This window comes from Cavia porcellus, unplaced genomic scaffold, assembly GCF_034190915.1.
Source record: "Cavia porcellus strain 051 isolate PalLab524CR breed Dunkin Hartley unplaced genomic scaffold, mCavPor4.1 scaffold_16, whole genome shotgun sequence".
Taxonomy (NCBI): Eukaryota; Metazoa; Chordata; class Mammalia; order Rodentia; family Caviidae; genus Cavia; species Cavia porcellus.
In genome coordinates, this window is record NW_026947499.1 from 28095928 (window position 1) to 28119370 (window position 23443).

The window sequence follows — 23443 nt, forward strand, 5'->3', positions numbered from 1 at the left end:
TTTAAATATTTTCCCCCAAAATACTAATTATATGAGGTTATAGATTTGTTGGTCCGATATAATCATCTTCCACTATAAATATATACCAAAACATGATGCTATACCCCATAAATATGCATAATTATTATTTGTCAATTAAAATAAAACTCAGTTTGCCCAAAAGTTTGGGTTCAATCACCAGCACTGCAAAAGAATTAAATTTTTAAAAGAAAGTTGGCAGAACAGGAGGGGTGATCAGTCAGAATATTTGCAACGATGCCCCAAAGCTAAATTCCCACAAGGGACATTGCTTTCACCAGGCCCTGATATTCACAACTCTGCCCATGCAAGTCTGGTCCAGAGCATCCCAGCCTGTGGGTGGAATGCAACTCCCAGGAAGGGACCACTTCTCAGTCCTAGACCAGCTGCCGTGACTGCAGACAGAGCTTTCTCCTCCCCAAGTACCATCTTCCTGCCAGGAGCGCCGCCCTCTGCCCATGATGCCACCATTAGCAGCAACTGCAATGTGCCCCTAGCAGGCTGGAGGAATGAGCTACAGAACATGCACATGAGAGGGGAAACGTGCAACTGCAAAGGGGCAACAGGGGAGAGCTCCATAAAAATGGACACAGATTACTTCCCAGTGAATTGAAGTGCAAAATCCAAACTATGGACAAGTATGTACAGGTTGAACATCCTTTATTCAAAATGCCTGGGGCCTAGGGAAGGTTTCAGAGGTTTTCAGATTTTACAATGTTTGCATGGATGTTACCAATTGAGATTTTTGGATTAGGCCGCTCAGCCTGTGTAAGTACCCTGCTTTCTATGTAAGAAAGAAAGGAACCCAGTGTGTTTATATATATTCGCTAATTTTTGCAGAAATAAAATCTAAAGGAAGCTTGAATAAGAAACCATTTAAACCAGTTATCTATGAAAGACAGTGGGTAACAGAATGGATGGGACAGGAAGAGGAGCGGCTTCTGAAAATAAGCTCAAAGCTTTCCTCCCTGGGATGTGCAGTGAGTGCTCCTGCACACCTCACCTACAGAGGAGCTGGGCTGGGGTGGAGGATGGAGGGTGATCTGTTGACGGAAGTGCTTAGAGCTGCTGGGCTGAGCATGCCTGGATCAGGAACAGTCAGGGGTAGGGACCCTAGCTCCTGGATACAAGCACTAAGACAAGGGTCAGGGAGGAAGTCGCCACCCAGAGTCCTGCCTGCAGCATGGACTGACCTCCTTGGCTCGAAGCTGCTCGTTTCCGACAGTGGCACTCAGCAGGGGCTGGAGGGAAGTGAAGAGCTGCCACCACGGCCAGTCCTTGACCGCCAGGAACGCAGCCACATTCTTCTGGATGCACTGTGTGGCCAGCCGGCGAATCTGGAGGGGAAGAATAGAAATGTGAGGTGTCCCCCTAATCCAGGAGAGGGTAAGGCCGGATGGGAAGAGGATGGAGGAAGCAGGTTTGGAGCACACATTTCACATAAATACACCCGAGGCATAAGCTAGTTGAGTGCTGTGGGTCAGTAGGGTTGAATATTTTGATTATTAATGTTTTCACCTTTTACTACTGTTTTGCCAAATGCAGATACTTGAATTCACAAATTCACGTACTCTGGAGGCATAATGGAAACACTGTGTTCTAGCGGTCATCGTCATTAATGACACCAGTATCAAGGAAATAGCAGATAGTATTCGTTGACACATGCGTTGTCTTGTCTCACATCATCCCGCTACTGAGAGCTAAGGGTGGGACTGAAACCCAGGTCTCGTTTGTACTGAAAACAGCCATGTTGCTTTCCCTCCATTGCACAGGCTGGTGGGAAGAAATTCAGTCTCCAGAGATCATCAAAGAGGGTGACCCACAAAACTCAGGACTGTCAACTCAGCTCACTCTCTGATCCCAAGGACTTCAGTGGCCTACTGATCCTCTGAAGTGATTTTCTCCAGAACTGGGACAGGCTGAAATCATAAATCAGCCCAGGAAGGTTTGGACAAGTTCATGGATACCTAAATAAAAGCCAACACTCTTGGTAATCTGAGATTATGTCCTAGAGATGAAGCTCACGCCTCGGGAAGCATCTCGGTGCTCCCTGGGCCAGCATCATGGGGATCGTCCTGGAAGACACACAGCCCTCATGCTCACCCCACACTCGGGATCATGATGCACACGTCAACACTACCTTCAGCTTCTTAAATTCCTGGCGCGACAGAAAGCCCTTGCACACTGCCTGGAACAGGATGATGTTCTGAGACACCAGCTTCTCTCGCTGCTTCTCCAACCTGGAGACCACGCCTGCCTTGAGGAAGACCTAGGAAAATGGAAAGCTGCAGGTGACTCCTCTGCCAGTAAGGTCATCTAGAGTGGCAGGAGCTTGCCACACAGACCCCACTTCTCTTGCATCCACTGCAGTATTTGTTGACATTGGCCTCTGATGAGAGTCTAAATATCAAAGCATTTTGTCCCAGGTGGCTCCCCTTTCCCTTCCTGCAGTCCCTGGATACTCAGCATGGTTCACCTACCAGCAGTGTGAGCACCACTTAAGAGCAGGTTAAGGATACAGAACACCAGACCCTCCTCCTGACCTATTGGTCAGAGCGTGCACTTTAACCTAACGGTCAGGGAATCTGTGTGCATCTTAATTTGAGAATCACAACTAGGACAGATATTCCTGAACCCCTCTGAGGATGGGAATCATCTGGTAAGCTAAGAATGCAAGTTCCCAGGCTTCATCTCTGGCAAGGCCTAATCAGTGGGCTTGCAGCCAGGCAGAGGAATGTGCATTTTTTTATTGTGAGTGCCACTGGTGATCAGAAATGGCAACATCCTTGCAACACCTCTATCAAGCCTTGTAAGAAGGGGCAGACACAGGAGAGAAGCAAGGGTAGCCCTCCTGGCTGGAGAGGGGTGTTTGGACTGATGCCACCACACCAAGGAGCTGCTCAGCAAGCAGCACAAAGCAGGTTGTGGTACCCGCCTTCCTGCCAGGCTGGGCTCATCAATAATGGATGATCGTGATTGCCTCAGCAGCACTGTGATCAATGCCTGCTCAGCACCCTGCAGGGCTGCCTGTGAACAGACCACAGGGACCAAGCAAGTAGGGGAACCCAAGGCTGCCTCAGCAAAAGATGAAGGCAGAGAGGCCCAGAGGCTTGGGCTGAAGGTTTATCTGGGGGAACCTGAAGCTCTTGGGGCAGGTCTGTCCCACCCAGTGTGGTAGGGGACCTACAGTTTGGTCCATCTGCTCTCTTACCCCCCGCCCATAAGCAAAGGAAAAAATACTAATGGTGGAGTTTGAATGACAAAGAGACAAGTCATTCATCAGATGACTCCATGATGCTTACTTCTAAGAACAGTCCTGTGTGTTTCTTTGTTCACGTGATCAGAACTCAAAGGTGTCAGTTACTCTGGAGGATGAGGGTAGGTAGTTCTATCTTAGTTGATGATGTTATCAATTAATGGCTAACATTTATTGTGTACTTCCTGAATTCTGGACCTGAACTAAAAAACCACTTAACATATAGGGAAAGCACTTTACACACACAACCCTACAGGATAGTTATTGTGAATCTTCCATTTTATGGCAGGAGAAGCTAAAGAAAAATATTTCCCCACAATTCTCCACTAGTAAATAGCAAACCAGGATTTATTTCTGACTCCAGACAAACCCATAGTTGTCACTGCATGTAATTAACATTCGGACAACAGCTGCATTTTTCAAAGTCCTTCCTCTCTTGTCCCCTTTTAATACTTCTAACAGCCCTGTAAGGAATCAGCTATGTTACTCACTGAAGTTCACATAGCCTGTGTCATCAAAGCCAAGATCTGAACCCAGGACTCTGGCCTATTTCTTGCACTCATTCCCTCTGTTGGCACAAGGCTTCATTTCCTCATTTATTAGGATACAAACATCTACAGTTTGAGGTTCAATTGAAATTTGATTCCAGCTAGAACAAAGGGTCTCAATCGATTCTCCATTATCCTAAACCTATTTTCAGTAATGAAGATCACTAGGCCAACCCAATTGTGAGCCTTTTCTCAGCAGAGAAATGAAAGGGAGAGCACCCACTTGGTACATATTCTGTTTTTCAACCATCTACTGCTTTACAGAAGAACGCATGCTATCAGCCAGGGCCAATGAGACAATTAGCCTCATTGAAATAAAGACACGAGTGACTCATTACCTATCAGATTGCCTCAATAATGACTGTATTAATTTCACAAGCTAGTGAGTCCCAAAAGCTGCTATAAAAAAAATCAATGATCAAAATGATGACAACACCACTTCGTATATTACCATAGGTGGCGGGTGCTACCCAAACACACTATTGATTAAGTATGATGCTTCCATTAAAAAGAAAATTGGAAATGACTATACACAGAATAGGAATAAATCATCGCCTCTGCAGGAACTTATCTTGATTTTTCTCCCCTTTGAGAGCATATTGCCCTCCCTATTTATATTGCATATAGAATCCCACCTTTCCCATAAATGTCACAGCCCATGGCACAAGCTTTAATAGGATGCCAGAGACTGAAAAAAATCACAAAGAAAAATCTAAATTATTCACTTTGGATGGGTGCAGCTGCTTATCGGGGCCATACAGAGCATAACATCCCACCATCCCTGTCTTTAAGGAATACATAGCAGCTACTGTCATGCAAAGCTGTATTTCCTCTAAAAATGCTGAGAGCCAAGTTTTCTAAAGCCTTAATATGGCAATAGCTCCCATCTCTGGTACCACTGAAGGAGGGATTGTCTCCTCTCCTCCTGATGGTTTTACAGATCAGAAAAATTTAATTCTCTAAACATTAAGATGTTATCCTATTTGATCAACATCTTGTCCCACTAACAAATGCATTCATTTAGCAACTAACCCATTAGATGACTATGTACTAATTCCTACACTAGGAAAGTAGAAAGTAGTCCCTTTTACAGATGAGGTAACTTAGCCCATAGAAGTTTAACCACTTACTCAAGATTCACACAGCTAGGAAGTAGAGGAACCTAGGTGCGGACCAGGTTCATCAGTCCCTTCTCCATTGGCCTTCACTGACATCAAGTCTACTCAATACCAAATCCTGCAAACAGAGGGTGCTGTGTCTGCCTCTAAGACCTCTACTTATCATCTGGCCTGGCCTCAAAACAGTAAGCTGATCTTGATTTGCTCCTGGGAGTTTCTTAGAGAACATAATGCAAAGTGTTGTTCAATAATAACAACATTTTGTTTAGGAGATGTTTAGGCTTTCAACTTTCATCTTCTGGCATCGTAAAACTATGTGTAACCACTTCTGTTTTCTTCTTGGTTCTGCAGTCTCTGCCAGGGGGCGCAGAGCCTGAAAGTCCCAGTCAGGAAATAGCTGAGTAATTATCTAGACTAGCGCTTCTCAGGCTTAAGTGTGTGCTTGGACCACCTAGAAAGCTTGCGGCTACACTGACTGCTACACTGACTCCCAGAGTCTCCAAATCACTGGGTCTTGGGGCACGCACAACAATCTGTGCTTCCTGCAAGCTCTCAGGGGACACCGATGCTGCTGGTCTGAGGGAGATGAGTCATGCGAAGGTAAAGAACAAATCCCCGAATAGGACAGCACAGACCCGTGTGTAAACAATAGATGATATATTTCCATTAATAATAGAGCCCTTGACATACTGAAAGACCCTGAGGTTTAGACCAACACAAGTTCACACAGAGTCTGTGCTCTTGGCTTCCTGGAAGCCCTTGGAAAAGGGTTTATTTCCCAAAGGAACAGCCTCTCCTGGACAAAGCAGAAATGTCCTTGCTATCTCACAGTGAATTGTGAGGAACAAAATGAGAAGTCACCCACACCGCCCCTGGCTTGTGGAGGAAGCACAGTAGTGGACAGGTTTATTCTTTCTATTAGAAACATCTGCAAAGGCCCAGACAAGCAACTCCCAGCAGGAGCAAGCAGGTTGAGAACACAGCAGACTAACAGCCAGGACCACATACCTCAGCAGGGCTCGGCAGCCAGAGGGAAATGCTGGTGTGTTCAGATGGGTTGAGAGACAAAGGGCAGTGGGAATGACTCCCAGGAAAGTGATGCAACTGACTCAAAGAAGGACACAAGGCCAGGCCAGGATTCTTGAGAGGAGGACTCTACCCTAGCACCTCCCTTAGGACCTGGCGGCAGGAGTCTATCAACCATAGTTCATTCGACAACGTTAATCAATCAATGAAAACTAGGTGGGGAGGTGGACGGAACCATTTTTCCTTTCATCTGTTCCCTTTCCAGTTTATATTTCTAAACTTTGCCCCTTTTCCCTGCCTACTGCCTGCTTCTTGAGTTTGCAATCTCTGTTTCTCACTTCCCAAACTAGAGTCCATGGAACACCAGTGTCAGAAGATAGTTATGAGTATTCCACAAAAACAAAGGTTGAGAGTTCTGTGTGTAGTTTTTTGAGAATCCCTAAATACCATGCTTCTCTTCCTGAAAGTGTGAGGTATACAAACATATTAGGAAAATACTCAATTTTCTCTAAACATGTGTGTGTGTGTATGGAAGAGCTTTTGGTTTGGCACCAGTTTGGGAAAAAAAAAAAAACAAACCTACCTCTCCACTCGGATAATCATGTGCCCATTGCTGCTCATCAGCTGGAACTACAGTGTGTTACAGCTGCTTACAACACAGAAGGAAAAGGCTCAGGGTGCAGAAGAGGGCCTGCACCTCTTCTCGTGTCTGAGGCACAAAAGGTCAACTTTCCCACGTGTCCCTGGAGTGTAACTTCTAACCAATGCTACTTCCCAATGTTATTTCCTCCCACATTACGACATTTTAGCTTCACAGCTTGTAAGACAGGTAAGTCAGAAAATTATCCTCCCTGTTTTTAATTTGTAAAAAGGAGATACTAGGATACTGAGACAGGGTGGGAATTGGGTCTCATCTGGTTCCCTGACATGACAGACAGAACGTCATCACGATGACACTCTACTTACTTGGCTGTGCCCCATGGCCACCACTTTCTTCTCCAGATCCAGAGTCTGAAGAAGCTCCTCCACAGCCTGGAGTAGACAGAAGGGCAAAGTTAAAGGAGAAGACAGAACCAAAGTAGGAGACTCCAAAAGGGAAGCTCAGGTCACCAAATGCTGCGGGGAGAGAGACGATGAGCCCACACCTCTACGAGCTCTGCCTAATGGCTTCAGATCACATAGGCATGTGCAAAAGAGGAGCTTGGACTCGGACACTAACTCTTTTCATCCTCAGAACCACCTTAGTCTGGGCATGGTAGTACACTCTGGGAGGATGCGGCAGGAGGCTGGTGAGTTTGAGTCCAATTTGGGCAACTTAGCAACTGAGAAAGACCCTGTCTGTAAATAAAGACTATTTTTTTTTAAAAAGATATGTAGATCAGTTCAATGTTCAATATTGCAAAAACAAAATTATAGTCTTTGGTAGGTTGTCCTACCACTGTGTCCATTTTATAGAGGAGAAAACCAAAGGTACAAAGCAAAATGAAGAATGGCTGCTATGGAAAACTATGTGGCAGTTCCTCAAAAAAGTTAAACACAGAATACACCAATCACCCCTTTGTATATGTACCCATGGGAAATAAAAACAGGTACTCAAAGAGATACCAGTATATCATTGTTCACAGTAACATTATTCACAACAGCCAAAAGGCGGATCCAAAAGCATCAAATGAGGGGGAAAATGCGGTCTACCCATGTAATGAAATATTATTCACCCTGAAAAGGAAGGTAAGTCTAACCGATATTATATCATGGATGACCCCCGGGCATTATGCTAAGTGAAATAAGCCAGTCACAAAAGAACTGACAGTGTATGATTCCATTTGCATAAGTTTCCCAGAAAAGGCAAATCCATAGAACAGAAAGTAGAAAGGAGATAGCCAGGGGTTGGGATTGAACCTGGGAGATGAGGAGTTTGTGTTTAAAATACAGAGTTTCAGTTTTCAAAGAGGAAAAGACTAGGGAGATACACGGTGTTAATGATTGTACCATGTCGCAAAGGTGCTTGATGCACTTAAACGTGGCTAAGATGGTAAATTTTACATATATTTTAATACTCATGCAAAAATTTTAAAACCCCAAATGAAAGTAGTTCTCTAAAAGTTTACAAAAAGGACAGAGCCAGATTCTGATCTAGGTCCGCTTGTCCCATTGCAGCATCTGCTCCCTGAACTGCTTTACACAACTAGTGTGACTCTGGGGTACCCAAGGGCACTAAGAAGTTCCCCTTCTTTGTCACCAAGTCCTCTCAGGACATCCATTCATTGCATTTCATTGCATCTTTCATTGCATTTACCAGCTCCTGCCTCAGTTACAAATATTTGCTCAATAAATGGCAATTCCATTAACTGTGTCTGCCTGACCAAGACTATGCTGCTGCACTATAGCATTCCTATACAGAAGCTCAGTAATTATTACAATGAAGTAATTAGTGTGCAATCAAATGAGAGAAGAGCGATAGTGAGGGATTAGAGAGGGGCAGCCCAATGCAGAAGCAACAAATTCACTCGAAGAGATTTCTAGACGCAGCGGCAACCAAATCATCAGCCATTTCAGTAGAATCTTCCTCTTGTCAAATAGTCACATCGTTTGTAAGACAACCTCACCAAAGATGTGTACCCTCAGATAAATGCAGGTCATGCCTGGTTCCTTTGTGGCTGCCAACTCCCCTCCCACTTCCCCCTCATGTCACCCCTCATTGGTCTTCCATTCAGTGAAAACCAAGAAGTCTATTTTCCAGATAAAATGTCAGAAACACAACTGCAACACTCAAGTAGCAAAAATGTGGGATGAGATTGGAGTCACTGAGCAGACGAGATTCAATTCCACGGGTCAACAGCATTACAGAACACTTCCTAAGACATCCCCCCCAAAAATTGATTATTAAAAGTCTACTCCTAGACTGCAATCAGGGAGATGGTTTCATCTTCTGACCCCTTAAGAGAACATTCTACAACATGCCTCCAAAATTTCAATGGCCTCGCTTATTACATTTTAGCGAAAAATGTTTCAAGGGAGTTGTAGGCAGCAGAAATGCATAAAACCAATATATCCAAGATACAATATCTTTTCTTTCTACACAGGAAAAATAGAAGAAAAATTAGCTAGAAAGAAGGTGGATGGGAAAAAGTGTAATCCATGGCCCAGAAATTTTTCTAAGTCTATTATTGAGGTAAACTCTGGGGTAGATACTTGGAGAAAAAGTAGCAAAACCCGGAGCTGGATTTGCCTGGGCTCTGGTGTTGTTTTTATCACCCATAAACTGACCTCAGGCAAGTGCTTTGCTTGAGCCTCAGATAGCTCTCTGGAAGAAGAAATAACAGCACTTGTCCTAGTAGATTCTAAGGCAGAGCACTTTACATAGCACAAGCATTCAACAAATGTTAGACGCTTTTCCATGCCCATCATGATCTGTATTGGACAAAACCTGGTAGATTCTGCAGAACACAGAAGGCTTCCTTTTCTTGATACACCAAACACTGTCAAAGAACACAGTCAGCCTAGAGATTCTTCTCCATCTCCTTGTTAAGACATCCTTAAGATGTCTGCATAGCCAAGAATCCCAGTCCTAACAGAGATACTATACTCTGTTTTGCTGGCCTCATGTTACAGATAAGCAAGCTCCAGTGCAAATGATGGACCAGGTAGATGCAGATTTGATGCTGGACATCTGATCCTTGTCATTCCCTGTAACATGGTGACAGTATCTTCTACCTGGACCGTATAGCACATGGGAGGTTAACACTGAGAATGTACAAAAAGCACTCCGTAAATGACTTTGTCCTTATTTGTTGTTTCTGTTATCCTCATTAATAATATTATTAGAGTGAATGACATGAAAGTACTCTTTGTTTAGGTCAAATATCAATTATTTCATTTGGTTCAACACAATGCAATCATTGTCCAGCAGCCAACTGATAGAAAAAGACAGGGCATGAATGGGAGGCAATATCCCATACCAGGCAATATCTCCTTTATTCTGGTCTTTACAGAATAGGCACTTCCATGGGTCCAAATTGTCCAGGTAATGGAGGTTTATGACTCAACACAGGACACCACTTTGATGAGTAAGATACTTGTCATTTTGTTTCAAGGAAACAATCTGCAATCTTTTTTCTAAGTCTGAGCACTGCTCTAGGGACTTACACATAATAGCTCATATTTGTTTTGGAGTCTCTGCAATAGATATTGTTTCATCCCAATTTTACAGGAAAAGATGTTGAGGCCCAATGCAAAGAAATGACTTGGCAAAGGTCACGTGTCTAGGACAGGAGATGGCAGGGGATCCAAACACAAAGATGGGACTCGTGAGCTTGCCCTCTACCCTCCAACACTGCCACCCAACCCAGTTCCAATATCCCCAAGCTATGTCACCCTATGCAATCACCCGTCTTCTCTAGTTCTCAGTTGCCTTTTCAGGAATATGGGGTACTCATACCTGTGCCTGTGGGGTAATCATACCTTGTGGCAGAGGTATCATTGGTGGGGATTGAGTAAGCTCATAAAGTAGCATGTAAGAGTAAGACTTCCAGAATGGTGGAACAAAGAACTTAACAAATCCTCTCCTTTTTACCCAGAAATGATAAAAATGGATAATATTCCCCAAGAATCATATTCAAAACTCTGAGAAGCATTTATTCAAGAAAGACTACTAAACCTCAGGTAGGAACAGTGAGAACTGGTGGCAATCATGATTGGGGGTTTCCCTTCCTCCTTCCCATCCTCCTCCCTAGTTCTGTCCCCACAGAATTCCCACCAGCATGAAGCAAATTGTGAGAGTTAACAGCTTTGCGGCTAGACAAGGCTTAGTTGTATGGTGGAAGAGATGGAACCAGCCCTTACCTCAGAGCATAGATGGAAGCAATCACAAACTTGGCAGCAAACAAAAGGGGAAGGTCAGTGGCAGTGCTAAGACTAAAGCAATTGTCCTGGATAAGGCAAGCAATAGACCACACACCAGGCAGAAATTTAATGTAATTATAGGAAACAGGACAACCACAGCAAGTTCATTAAGTTTGTAGTGACTGATTAATTAATGGTCAACTTGTGTGAAAATGCCTAGCTGGACTGAGCTTGGTCCTGGGGTTTAAAGGGACAACAGGAAGGGAGGATTGAATGCTGATTTCCCTCAGAGAAGCTTCAACTGTTTTCAGCTGCACTCTGGTCTTTACTGAGAGTGCTTCTTTTGTGGGGAGCGCTGGTCCTCTCCCTCTCCTTGAGCATGGTCTGCTGGCCTTTGGCGCAGACACTTCTGGCTGAGAGCTCTGATTTTTGCCTTTGCTCTGGGCATCATCTCCTGGTCCTTGGCACAAATTCTTCAGCTTCTAGCTTTGGACTTTCAGCCTCCAGCACATACTTTCAAGCCTCCAGCACCAGCTCTTAGACTTTTTAGCACATCCTTCAGTCTTTCATTGTGAATTCCTTGGCCTCTGGTGCAGACTTGCCATTGACATTACTGGAGGATCCAGGTCCTACAGATCTCTTGCACTCTTCTACATCTGAATTTTCCAAACATTGACTGATACAAAATTCCTATATATTTCTGGCTCAAACCAAATGCAAGAATAAAAGAGGCTAGAGAAGTCCCCAGCTGTCTTTGAATGACCTTCTTTGAACATATTCAGAGGCAGAAAGAAGAGGAAAGCAAAAGCTAGAGAGCCCGATCCATATAGAGATCTATCAGCAGAATGTAAACACTGCACAGATTCAAGGCATCTCGTAACTACCTCTGCTGACTATCAACCTATGTGCACACAGGGGATATCACTGGTGAGCCAGACTCTAAAATAAAAAGAATTTTTAAAAACTAGTCAGAGATATCCATGATCCCACACCAAAAGAAAGAAAGAGACTAGAAATCTAGTCAAGACAAGTTCCAGAATGGTTAAGAAAAGATCAGAATCTAGGGTTGCTTTATTTAGGATGCCCCAGTTTTCAACAAAAAGTACAGAAAATGCCAAAGAAATCTATAAATCAGGACATACACCTGAAGGAAAGGTAAGAAGTAATAGAAATCATGTCTGTGGGTCAGAATTTAGAGTTATCAGGCCAAAATTTCAAAGCATTTATTGTGAATATAGTCAAAGAATGGAAGGTGATGCTGCTTTATGAGTTCACAGCCAGTATAGGCTGGAGGTATGGCTTAGTGGTAGAGTATGTACCTAGCATGTACAAGGTCCTGGGTCAATTCTCAGCAAATACACACATGCATGCATGCATGCACATGCACATGCACATACACAATATAATAACGACTTATAAACTATAATAAAATAAAGACATTATTTTAAAATCAAAATGAAAATCCTTCACTTGAAGAGTAAAATAATTGAAATGGGAGCTGGGGATTTAGCTCAGCGGCATAAGCACCTGCCTTGCAAACAGGCGGTCGTGAGTTCGATCCCCGGTACCGATAAAAAGTTAAAAAAAAAATTTAAAAAAAAAATAATTGAAATGATAAATTCACTGAAGGGGCCTACCAAAAAATCTAACATGGCAGATGAGTTTGTGAATTTAAAAACAGACCATTAGAAACTGCCCAGTTGGAAGAACAGAGATAAATAAGAATAAAGAAAAGTGAACAGAATCTCAGAGACACGGATGGCAATGTCAAGGCTACTAAAATTCACATAGGAGAAGTTTCAGGAGAAAAGAAAGGAATAGAAAACAACATGAGACGTGGTGGCTGAAAAACTTCCCAAATATGACCCACCTCATAAAATTAATGTATCATCATAGAAGGTCAATGAATTTCAAATAGGTAAACACAAAGAGATGAACCCAATGTACGCCATAGTCAAAATGTTGAAGTCAAACAGGAAGTGAAAATCTTGAAAGCAGCAAGTGAGAATAACTCATTCTGTAAAGGGAAACATCAAAACAACTAATAGTTAAACGTTACCAACACTGAAGTTCAGAATGCAGCAAGAGTGCATATTAAAAGTGCTTAAAGGGGCAAAAATTCTGTCAATTAAGAATTGTATACATGGCAAAACTGTCTTTCAAAATTAAGATTAAAAGGAAAGAATAAAAGGATAGGGCAAAGGAGAAAAGAAAGAAGGGTGTCAGAAAGATAACTATACTGCTAATCTCTGTTAGTTTATTTTTTAAAGGTTTGTGCTTTCATTGTTCAATTGTTTAGTCATTTTTTCATGCTTATATCTTGTAATCTGAACAACTTCTTTTACGAGAACAATACACAACATATTAATCAGTGTTAATCTATTATTTTGTTTTGAAATTCTATATCATCTTTATTATTTTTCATTTTAAAATAAAAAAAAGTTTAAATAAAGATGAAATAAAATATTTCCCAGGCAAACAAAGATGAAGAGAACTTCTTGCTAGCAGGTCTCTCTCTCTTAACTGTAGTAAAGGATGAGAGAAATAGTAACGGAGAAAATTTCAACCCTTAAAAAATTAAGGAGCACCAGAAAATATAAAAGTGTAAGAAATTTAAAAGTCATAAGATTAAATAAAACTACAAACTGCATTTTGGGGTTTATAATATATACATATATATTTGTGTTATATTTTGTAATAATTCCACCAAGGTGGCAGGGTGAAATGGAGCTATAATTGGAAGGAAGATTTGTATCCTGTCAGAATTAAGTTAGTATTAATCTGAAATAGATCATTATGAATTACAGTATATATGATAAACCCTACAACAGTGCTGGCAAATCTATAGCAAAATGCTGCAGTGGGCATACAGAGCCCTCTTTGTCAGCATGTGAGCCAAGTCATCCCAGCCAAGGTTTGAAAAATTATCAGCAAAGATCACATTAAGTGTCCCAAAGCATACCAAATGCAAAATTTTACCTTTCTATAAAAAGTTGTTTTATCATTGAAAGTTCTGTTACTGTGTGTTATGATTTATGGCTTGTTGTCCCCCTAAAGCCTCAGTGGCCATGGGATGGGGCTTTTTGGAGGCAGCTGAATCTAGAGTTTGTGATTGGTTCATTGTCTAGGGCTGGAACTGGGGTTGTGTATGCTATACCTGCTCTAGGGTGGGTAGCCTGCATACAACACAGGAAGGAAAAGAGGCTCTTTGCCTTTTTGCTTTTGGAGCTTTTGGTACCTTTCATGGCCACCAATAGTTGGCCCTCAGCCATGCCACTCTGCCTTGGAGCCAACTGGTTATATACAGAAACCTCCACAAACTGTGAGCATAATAACCATTTCCTTCCTTAATTTGGGGCATCAGGTATTTTGCCTTGGCAATGAAAGAAAAGTAACTAAGACACTATGTTTTTCTTTTAAGACAAAAGATGCTAATGTATGAGTTATTTTTTTCTAAACTAAAACCTCAGTTTTCCTATTCAATTGAAATGCTGACCCTGTGATAAATAAGTGGGTTGTGGGTTGCAGTTTGGGCACTTGGTCTCTAAAAGGTTCACCACACGTAACTGTTCTAGGGGACAACCGCAAGAAGAGGGCACTCAAGTGATCCACTGGAAAATATCTAGTTTACACAAAATAAGGGAACAAAGAAAGAAAATGATAAAAAGAGATTAGCATATATAAATCAAAAAATAAAATGATGGCTTTCACATTAAATATAAGGGAACTGAACAAGCTAATAAAATGGGTAAGACTGACAACCTGGACTTTTAAAAAATGACAACTCTACATTGTTTACAAGAGATAGAGTTTATACTCAAAGACAAATTTTACAAAGGGAAGAATTGAAACAAGATATACCATGTAAACAGTAAACATAAGAGAGCTGGGGTAGGTGTATTATCAAACAAAACTGAATTTAAAACAAAAGTCATCATTGGAAAAAAGTAATCACTGAACATAAAGAGAGACATTTTGAAGTAATAAAGGCATCAATCCATCAGGAAGATACAATTATAAATAATGGGTGTATCCAAACAGAAAACCCAAAACATGTAAAGCAGACATTAATATAATTAATGGATAGACAATTCAATGCTAGCAGTCAGAGGCTTTAATATCTGACTCTTCTCACTTGATGTAACAATTAGATATAAAGCTTGTGCTCCAGAATTATGTAAGTGATTTCTCTATAATGTCCAAGAAGGATACCCAAAAGCATATGGCCTGAAATCTCACATTAGGCTGTATGTGCTGGACAGACCGTGAAGGACCAGAAGAAGAGTGAAGAACCACAGCTATGACACTGTGGAACAGGATGCTCTCCTTGTGAATCACTGGCTCCTATCAGTACAGCACCCCCATGAAACCCACATCCATAGCGCTCATCTGCTGAGAACCTACTTTGTGCTAGATATTTTGCTATGGTTATTACATTTGCCTAGGTAAAACAGCAGAAAGAAATAGGGCAAGGACATGGTCTGAACTCAACTCTTCTGATGCTAAGCCATGTACTTTAACTAATGAACCTCCCATTCATACACTGAGTTAATCCTTCCCTAAAGATGGAAAGAATCTATTATTTAATTCTATGTACTTCGGACTGTAAATAGAAGGCCTGCAACAAGGCAGAAACTACACACACACACACACACACACACACACACCTGGACTTGCTAACACTGATTAGAAAATGTGTACAGTGATTGAAACAGATCCAACCTGGAAGGGTACTGCACAGTGAACAAGAAAAGTGCTGAATACATTCTATAGTCAGCACCTGGAGACTGGACAGCTCCCCCTCCGGGCAGGGCCTCCTAGGGTCCTCTCCCCAGCAGAAAGGAAGACTCAGGATGAATTCAGAGAGTATCTATCAGACTTTGGGAAAGAGCAACAGTAGCTGCCTTTGAGAAGAGGAATTGAAAGCTCTTAATTATGTTCTTCAGATCAAGTCCCTAGGGAAAGAGATTTTGTGGGCTAAAATCAATCAACACTGTAGACAATCTGAAGGGAAGAAGGCGGGCCCAAGGGATTTCTTGCACCACATCGATCACAGACTTGGCAACTCCTGCTCCAGCAGAGTCTGGGAGGCAGCCAAGGGGAGCTGAAAGAGCTCCTTCACTGACTCGCCTGCGATTCCACCATGGTAACCACTCTGCGTGGGACTCCATGTTGGTTAAGGCATAATCTTAACCAGAGCCTCTTTCCCTGGTAGCCTGCTAAAGAGGAATGGTACCCACAATAGAGAGAAAAGGCAAGATCATTTGGGAAGTCTGAGAATGTTCCTAGGTGCTTAAAAGACGCAGGAACATCTTGAGCAGCTAGAGATCAGCATAGGAGACTGCTTTCCAAAGAAGATCACAGAATGGACCAAGAGTATTTTTCTTCCTTTACGATCTTCCTTAAGCCAGTCAAGGTCTTTGATTCCACACCTCCACTGAGGTGCGGCCATCAGAGGGCCATCACTCAGTATGGAAACTGCTTGCTCTAGGTGTGTTTTGCCTCATTTACATCCTGTTCATCCTGAAACAGGTACTTGATTCGAGTTGTCTCAAGTCATAGCTCTCTAACCTTTCACATTATGCATAGCACTTTTGTGATGCACTTGTGCACATGTGATAAAAAGCATATGCTCTTTTTGTTTCAGGAACACAAAATATCCAGCAGATCCTCAGAAAACGATAGTACTTTACTGGGAAAGAGTCATGGCATAAAAAGACACCACATTAGGCATGAGGGACACTTTACCAAGCCCATTTTACACCCTGTCAATGAATTCCCTCTGCTGCCGTCTAGTGTCTCATGACAATATTGACCTTTTCTAACTGTCAAACTTGTCTTATTAAATCCTAAGGTCTTAACTGCTTTGCACACAGAGCCCGCTGGTTTGCCCACCCGAGCACGTGTTCATGTATAATTCATGGCATATCAGCATTGCTTAGTGAATGAATATTTATCAACTTCTTCATAAGAAGCAGAATGGTGTTTCCTTTCTTTGCTACTAAAATTCTATGCTGTGGCAAATGAAATTTGTGAGCAAATAAAAAAGAATACGAAGAAACAGAAACTGCCAACCAAGTCCATTCCACTTGTAATTTTCCATTTTCCTGGGCCTCTAGTGTATACTAAGAAGATTTCAGCTTGGCTGCAACACAAACCTGCTGACTCATCCGGAATAGCAATGCTGCCATATGCCACACCCATCCCCCCCCCCCGAAAACGCCTCCACACCCAACGCCAGCCCCATTCTCAACTGCAGAGGACCCAAGAGCTGTTCAATGGCTCCATTCCATTGCAAGGAGATCAACTTTGGAGGAATCAAAGATAAAGAACTCCCAGGAATGACTGGCAGAGGGGCTAATGGCAGCAAGCCCAGCAGAATTTCAGGACTTCTAAACTAACCCATCACCCAGAGAGGGGATGACTCTGCACCACAATCCCTCTCACTGTGAGCTGCAGGAGGCAGCCGGTGCCCTGGTACAGAAAAGAGCCAAAGGACCTGAGAATTCCAGTTCCTCCTCTAGCTTTGTAATTCACTCACTGAAGACTTCGGTGCTGATGATCCTGGGCACACACAAACTCCTGTACAGATGAGATTTCAACACAGTACAGAGTCTGCATGGTCCATTTGCCATCACCCTGACCTTAAAAGATGCCAGCAATGTTGGTGAGGTAGGTAATATCAACTGAGCCTGTACTATATGCCAGGCTCTGTTTATGACACATCAACTGTACCAAAACATGGCATCTTCAGAACACTCTGTGAAGACAGACATTATGGATGGTCCCACTGTACAGGTGGGAAAACTGAGACAGAAGAAGGAAGTAACCTGCTTAAACTCATACTGCCCAAGTTAGGAGTCAAATTCATTTCTATTTGACTTGAGATCTAGTTTTTTCAACTACAAATCCTTGAAACCCTGGGCAGTGAAGTTCAAGGAACAAACCCAGAAATGCCTGGTTGTGTGGATTCAGGAGGCTGGCTTCATTTATAAAAGCTTCCATTTTGTCATTTGTAAAAAGCAAGCACATAATAGCTCTTGTTTTGCAGGGCTGCTGCAATACCTGGGCAATTGGACTTTACAAATTCTAACAAGCTCTGTAATTATTGATAAGCCTGTAGCCATTCTCAGTAGAAACATTTATAGACATAAAGACTTTGGCACCAGGAACAAAGACAAGAGATCATGAATATATAGCAGAGTTGGAGAAAGGAGACATGCCACAGGAGTAAAATATACAGGTAAGAACCTTGTATCTATACAAGTAAAAATAATTGAGCTTGTCAATACTGGTCAAGTCAATTTGGCCATGCTGTGGTATCTTTTAGCTGGGATAATTAGTAGATTTGCTAGAAACCAGAAAACATACAGAGTGTCTACATAATTTCCAATTAGGATAGGAGCTACACAAACATTAAAACAAAGGAGATCTGACAAAGAGTCATGCATGAGTCAGAACTTGATAGCTGGACGTCACCAGCTATGCAAGATTGGAGGAGGGAGTGTTCCAAGAAGGGGAAGGGCTAACGCAAAGGTCCTGAAGCAAACATTCATTACAGTCCAACGTGGAGAGCCCTAGTGTAAAATACCTCCCTTGCACTCTGGACTCTGAAGCCCTGTTCATGTGGACCATTCCCAGTGTCATTACAACACTTAGGAAGTGGTGGCTTTTCATCTTGCTGCAGTCCCTTTTAGCTGAGATACACTGTTCTCAACATCCTGGTCTCATTTTCTTCTTGTACTTCCTCATATAGGGCTCAAAAAGGGCCCTCATGGTAGGTAAATGGATGGTCCCCAGGGACACAGAAATGAGGGTACAATCTGGAGCAGGGGTCTGAGCCAGACCTCATGCTACCCTTAGTGTCACCCCAAGGCCTCACTCTTAGGTCCCACCAGATCCAGATCTCCCTTGGGGAAGTCCCATATGAAACAGAGCCTCAGCAGAAGCATCTAGAGATCCCACCCACTTGCACCAGCTTCACATACCTTCCTCTCATCTGTGTCCTCAGGGGCTGACCCGAGCTTCTTCAGCAGCACAGGATCTAGCACCTGAAAACGCCGGCGGAACTGAGTGAGCCCCATGTGGTCAGCATAGCCTGGGAAGGGAAGTAGGCGGAAGTCATCACAGAGGCCAAGAGAGAAGAGCTAGCTCAGGGCTCTGGATCCCTGGAGGGAGGCCACAGTCCTGCTCACAAACTGACTACTAACTTGTATAGATGCCCATGCTGATACCTCAGCTAATTTTGCTAATTCAACAGACTGAATTTGACAGGCACTTCTCAAATATGGTCCCCAAAATACAAACCCCATTCAAAGGACTGCTCGCATTTTGAAAATGTTGAACACTCTTCTGCCTCTCAGTAGGTCACAGTGCATGTCAATATCCAAGTCAAAGCTCCGAGAAGTCCTGTGGCAGAGCTGCCTGGATCGTCTTAATTTTTCCAAACCTGTTTTTCCCTGGTACTTTTTCTGCTCCATAGAATGCCTCAGAGGGAAACTGCACTGGGAGGTATCTGAGTGCTTTTTAAGTCTATCACATGGGCGGACAAAGCTACATTCTGAGGTGTGGAAAATGACACAGAAGGAGGACTTGAAAAGCTGCAAGAGCCGGCCTTTAAAGGAGCCAGAAGAGTTTTCCAAAAGGATTTGGTATGGGAAGAAATACTGCACAGAGGGACCTGTGTAGAAGCTTACACCCAGCTTCTCCGTGGGTGTAAGGAACACAGCAGAGGCTCTGCTGCTACAGAAAGATCCTGCAAGTGTTTCAACTGGAGAAGGTCTGGGGGGCATTTTACTCTGATTTCGAGACTCTACAATAACTCAAGCACATAAATCAAGAAGAGCAATAACAGATGTGGCAAGAATCTGAGAAGTCTTCGAGGATAGGAAAAGGCTCTCAAGCCAGCTCTGGAGAATGTGGACAGCACAAAGACAGAGATCTAAGAGGTTACAACCCTGCACTGTTCCTTTAGGTCTCACTGCTGGGTTCACATTTCATCTCTGTCCTTAGTATCCCTGTAACCAGGGACAAAAGATGACACCTCTGGGTGATTTAATTTCTTCATCTGACAAATGAAAGTAATAAGATGTATCCTTACATCCACGGTCACTGGAAAGGTGACATCTGATGTCAATGTGGGTGAAATGGCTAAGGTGTACTATGTGCTTTCCACAGCCAGTGACTCTCCTAAGTTTAATTCCTTTGTTAAACCACCCAGCATTGGCAAGCACAGGAGCAGAAAGGGAGCATGCTCTAGTGACTTGCCTGGGGTCACACAGCTGGTGACAGTCGGAGCTGTGCCCTGCAGACTACAGCACAGGTAATGTTTAATAAGCATTTACTAAAGAGTCATCCCTCGGCATCTGCACATCCTCCCATATACTTTAAACCATCTCTAGATAACTTATAATAGTTAATGCAATGCAAATGCTATGTAAATAGTTGTACTACATTATGTAGGTAACAGTGAATTAGTGAACAAGGGAAAAGTCTGTACATGTTCACTACAGACATAATCTTCTCTCAGACACTCTTGATCCTAGGCTGGCTGTACTCACAGATGTGGAGCCCACAGATTTGAAAAATTGACTGTATGCCAGGCACTGTTCTAAGAACTTTGTCACAATGACCTCTTTTAGTATACATAACAAGAAGTCCCTGGCACACAATAGGCACTCAATAAATAGCATATGTTTTTGTGCATTATGCATTCACTTATAAATGTATATGTAATACAGGCATGAATTCAAATACATAAATATTTAATATATGTATCTATGTACTCAGGTAAATATAGCTTATGTGGGTGTGAAAGAGAGAAATGACTTAGAATGGGGGAAACAAAGAGGAAACAAATCAGGTCTGGCAGACAGAAACTGTGAAGTTCTACCATGAGATACCAACCCTTTACTCAACTGGGAATCTCACACTAGCTGGGCTGAGCCATGTTTACAGCAAGCGCAGCCCCCATAGTGAGGAAGGAGATACCCCAACCTAAGCATACACACTGAGGTGCTAATGGGACAGCAGACCAGGGAGCCTGCAATGGCCCGTGCTTCCTGCTCCCCAACTGGGTGGAATCGATTAACTGCTAACTGCGAGCTGAGCTGCTGGCTGTGACCATCTCATTCGTCCCCTGTGACATTACCTGTCTCTCTCTGCCTATAGCTACACAAAGGGGTGGAAAAATCAATGATATGCTAGGGGAGTTTGAACCTTAGCTTTGCTTTTAGCCGCTCCTAGCCTCTCTGTCAAATACTCTGTGCCAGGGTTCCATGATTAACCTGGGAGATGGTGTGGCAATCACAAGCTGAGGTGTTAGTGACCACGGAGATATTAACAGCTGCCCACCTGCAACTCCCACCAGCACCAGTCACACCATCCTTTGCAGAGAGACTGGCTATGCCGGGTCATTTCTTTTGGTTGGGGAGGGGGAATCATGGCAGCTTTTGGGGGCTGAGAGGCAGAAAAGAATGGGGAGGTTTAAGATCAAACACAACTCTCAAGATTAAGCAATGGTGGGAACTATAGGTATATACTTGCTAGTCAACTACAGACCGGACAACTTCCTTTCTTTGGTCAGAGCTCTTGTTGCCTCTAACCTCCATCGTTGGTCAAATGACCCAGTGAAAGCCAAGTGCCCAGAAAAAGCACCTACAGCCCTCCTTAGTGGAGGCACCAGCCTCCTCTCATAATTCCCCATGCATTTTGAATACCGCCCTGAAAATCTGGGTTCTTCTACACCTCCTCTCCTTGGTACCTGCTGATTCTTCTGCCTAATGTTCCCTCTCCCTCCTACCTCCTGGCAGGAGTTCCTTATTACACAGCAAGATCCATTTAGGGTTTTATAGCCTCTAGGAGGCTTCCCCAATCTCCCAAGAACAGAAAGCTTCCTCCTGTAGATGTCTGTGTACCTGCTGCAGCCCTATATGATCTATGCCTTCCTCAAATTACTATTTTCTGTGATCACAGTGATCTCTCAAACTAAATCAAGCATCTAGAACATCAAATGATTACTCACTGTAGAAAGTCTGCTCTCTACCCAAGACAGATGAAGATGGCATACACAGCCCTAGCCTTTGAGGAGCATGCAACCAATTCCAGAAATCACACAAGCTCTTGTCCAAATCCATGCCAAATCCCAGCAGTGCGACCTTGGGCAAGTCCCTTCAATTCTCAAGGCTGAATGCAGCCTCTCCCTCACAGGGGTGCAAACAGCTCCCAGTATACAGTTAGTACTTGGGTCCCTTGACTGTCACTGGTAGACAAGCATGTCCCAGGTTCAGAGATCAGATTCCCAGGTGTCTCTTACCTATCCTGTGCAGACGCAGTGCCTCCAAGATGTGGGAGCCCGCAAGCTGGACTCTCAGTGCTGGAATGTCTGCGGCCAGGGGTTTGCCTGCCCCAAGCTGGTCTCCAGCGAATGGTGGTGGCAAAGCCCCCTGCCCACCCTTGTTGTCCACTGCTGGAGTTGGCACAAGACAGTGAATGAAGTGCAGTTGAGACCGTCTCACCAAGCTGATCAGTGCATCCTAGGACCACGGAGAGAGGACATTAGGGTCTGCTTTCACAGGGAGACAGACAGGGTCCTGGATTCTCCTCACACATACATTCAGCCTGGCCTGTGCACCTCTGAGGGCCCTTAAGTGCTACACCAAGGTCATCTCACCTCCACCTTGATGTGTACTCATGAGGAATAAGGGGACTTTATAACACCCCCCCCCAGCTAGATGGAAAGAGTGAGGCATGGAATGGCCAGTCAGTGGCTCCAAGGCACACAGACCACCCATGGAAATGCTGGGGCTAGAACTCAGAACTGAGTTCTGAGGGTTTTTCATTGTAATATGCTATGGGAATTCTTTCCAAAATGTATTCATACAATGATTCAGCCTGTTCTCATTTGGGTTCAGCCTGACAATTGACCAATCATTTGATAATGTTCTAGATCTATGTAACATATGCATATCTAGTCCTGGACCCTGCTGCCTATCTCCAAAAAGAGACAGCCTCCTAGTGGGAGAGGCAATGCAGACAGTCTGGTACTCATCACCCTAGCCAAGAAGGCATATGTGACTCCTGGGTACGCCCCATGCCCCTCAGCAATACCAAGCAGTTAAGGCTTTGGCCTCAGATTTGGCTTAACTATTTCCCAGCCCATGGCCATGATCAAGTTTATCTCTGCCCTAGAGCACCCATTATCTCCTCAGACAAGCATCAAGTATGCCTTTCTCAGGTTGCTAGGAAGGCACCAAGTGACTGAGGTAGATGTCCCACCCCAGAGGATGTGAGGATCTGTAACCTGGAAAATCAGGCTCCACTCACCATCTGCAGCTTGATCTGGGAGCACGGAGCTCTCCTCCTGGCTGAGGCAAGGCCACTGGCAAATGTCCTCTTCACCACACGGTTCCTGTGCAGGGCCTGCTGGGAGGTGCCCTCCAGGCCTGCCACAGCCTGGCACACAGGTGGCAGCTTGGCCCGGCTTTGGAAGAGGCTTCGCAGCTCCTCCCTGGTGTAGGAGGGAAAGAGAAAGGGCTCAAGGGATCCTTTCATTACCACTTAGGGAGCCCTTCCCCTGAGTGGTGAATGAAAGGATCATGCCTCCTTGCTTCCTGTTCTTACTCATTTGCTCAAAG

General features: G+C 43.6%; 1 protein-coding gene across 3 annotated transcripts in view; it reads right to left on the bottom strand.

Moving 5' to 3' along the window:
* The window catches only part of Myo18b (myosin XVIIIB), a 246939-nt gene that overhangs the window by 138835 nt on the left and 84661 nt on the right, over window positions 1–23443 (bottom strand). For all 3 annotated transcript variants that reach the window (XM_013142193.2, XM_013142192.2, XM_063226027.1), the window contains exons 19-24: window positions 23133–23316; window positions 22123–22342; window positions 18797–18906; window positions 6933–6998; window positions 2159–2287; window positions 1212–1355 (exon numbers count right to left, since the gene is read on the bottom strand). In XM_013142193.2, coding sequence (XP_012997647.1) covers window positions 1212–1355; window positions 2159–2287; window positions 6933–6998; window positions 18797–18906; window positions 22123–22342; window positions 23133–23316 — 853 coding nt within the window. The remainder of the gene's footprint in view (window positions 1–1211; window positions 1356–2158; window positions 2288–6932; window positions 6999–18796; window positions 18907–22122; window positions 22343–23132; window positions 23317–23443) is intronic.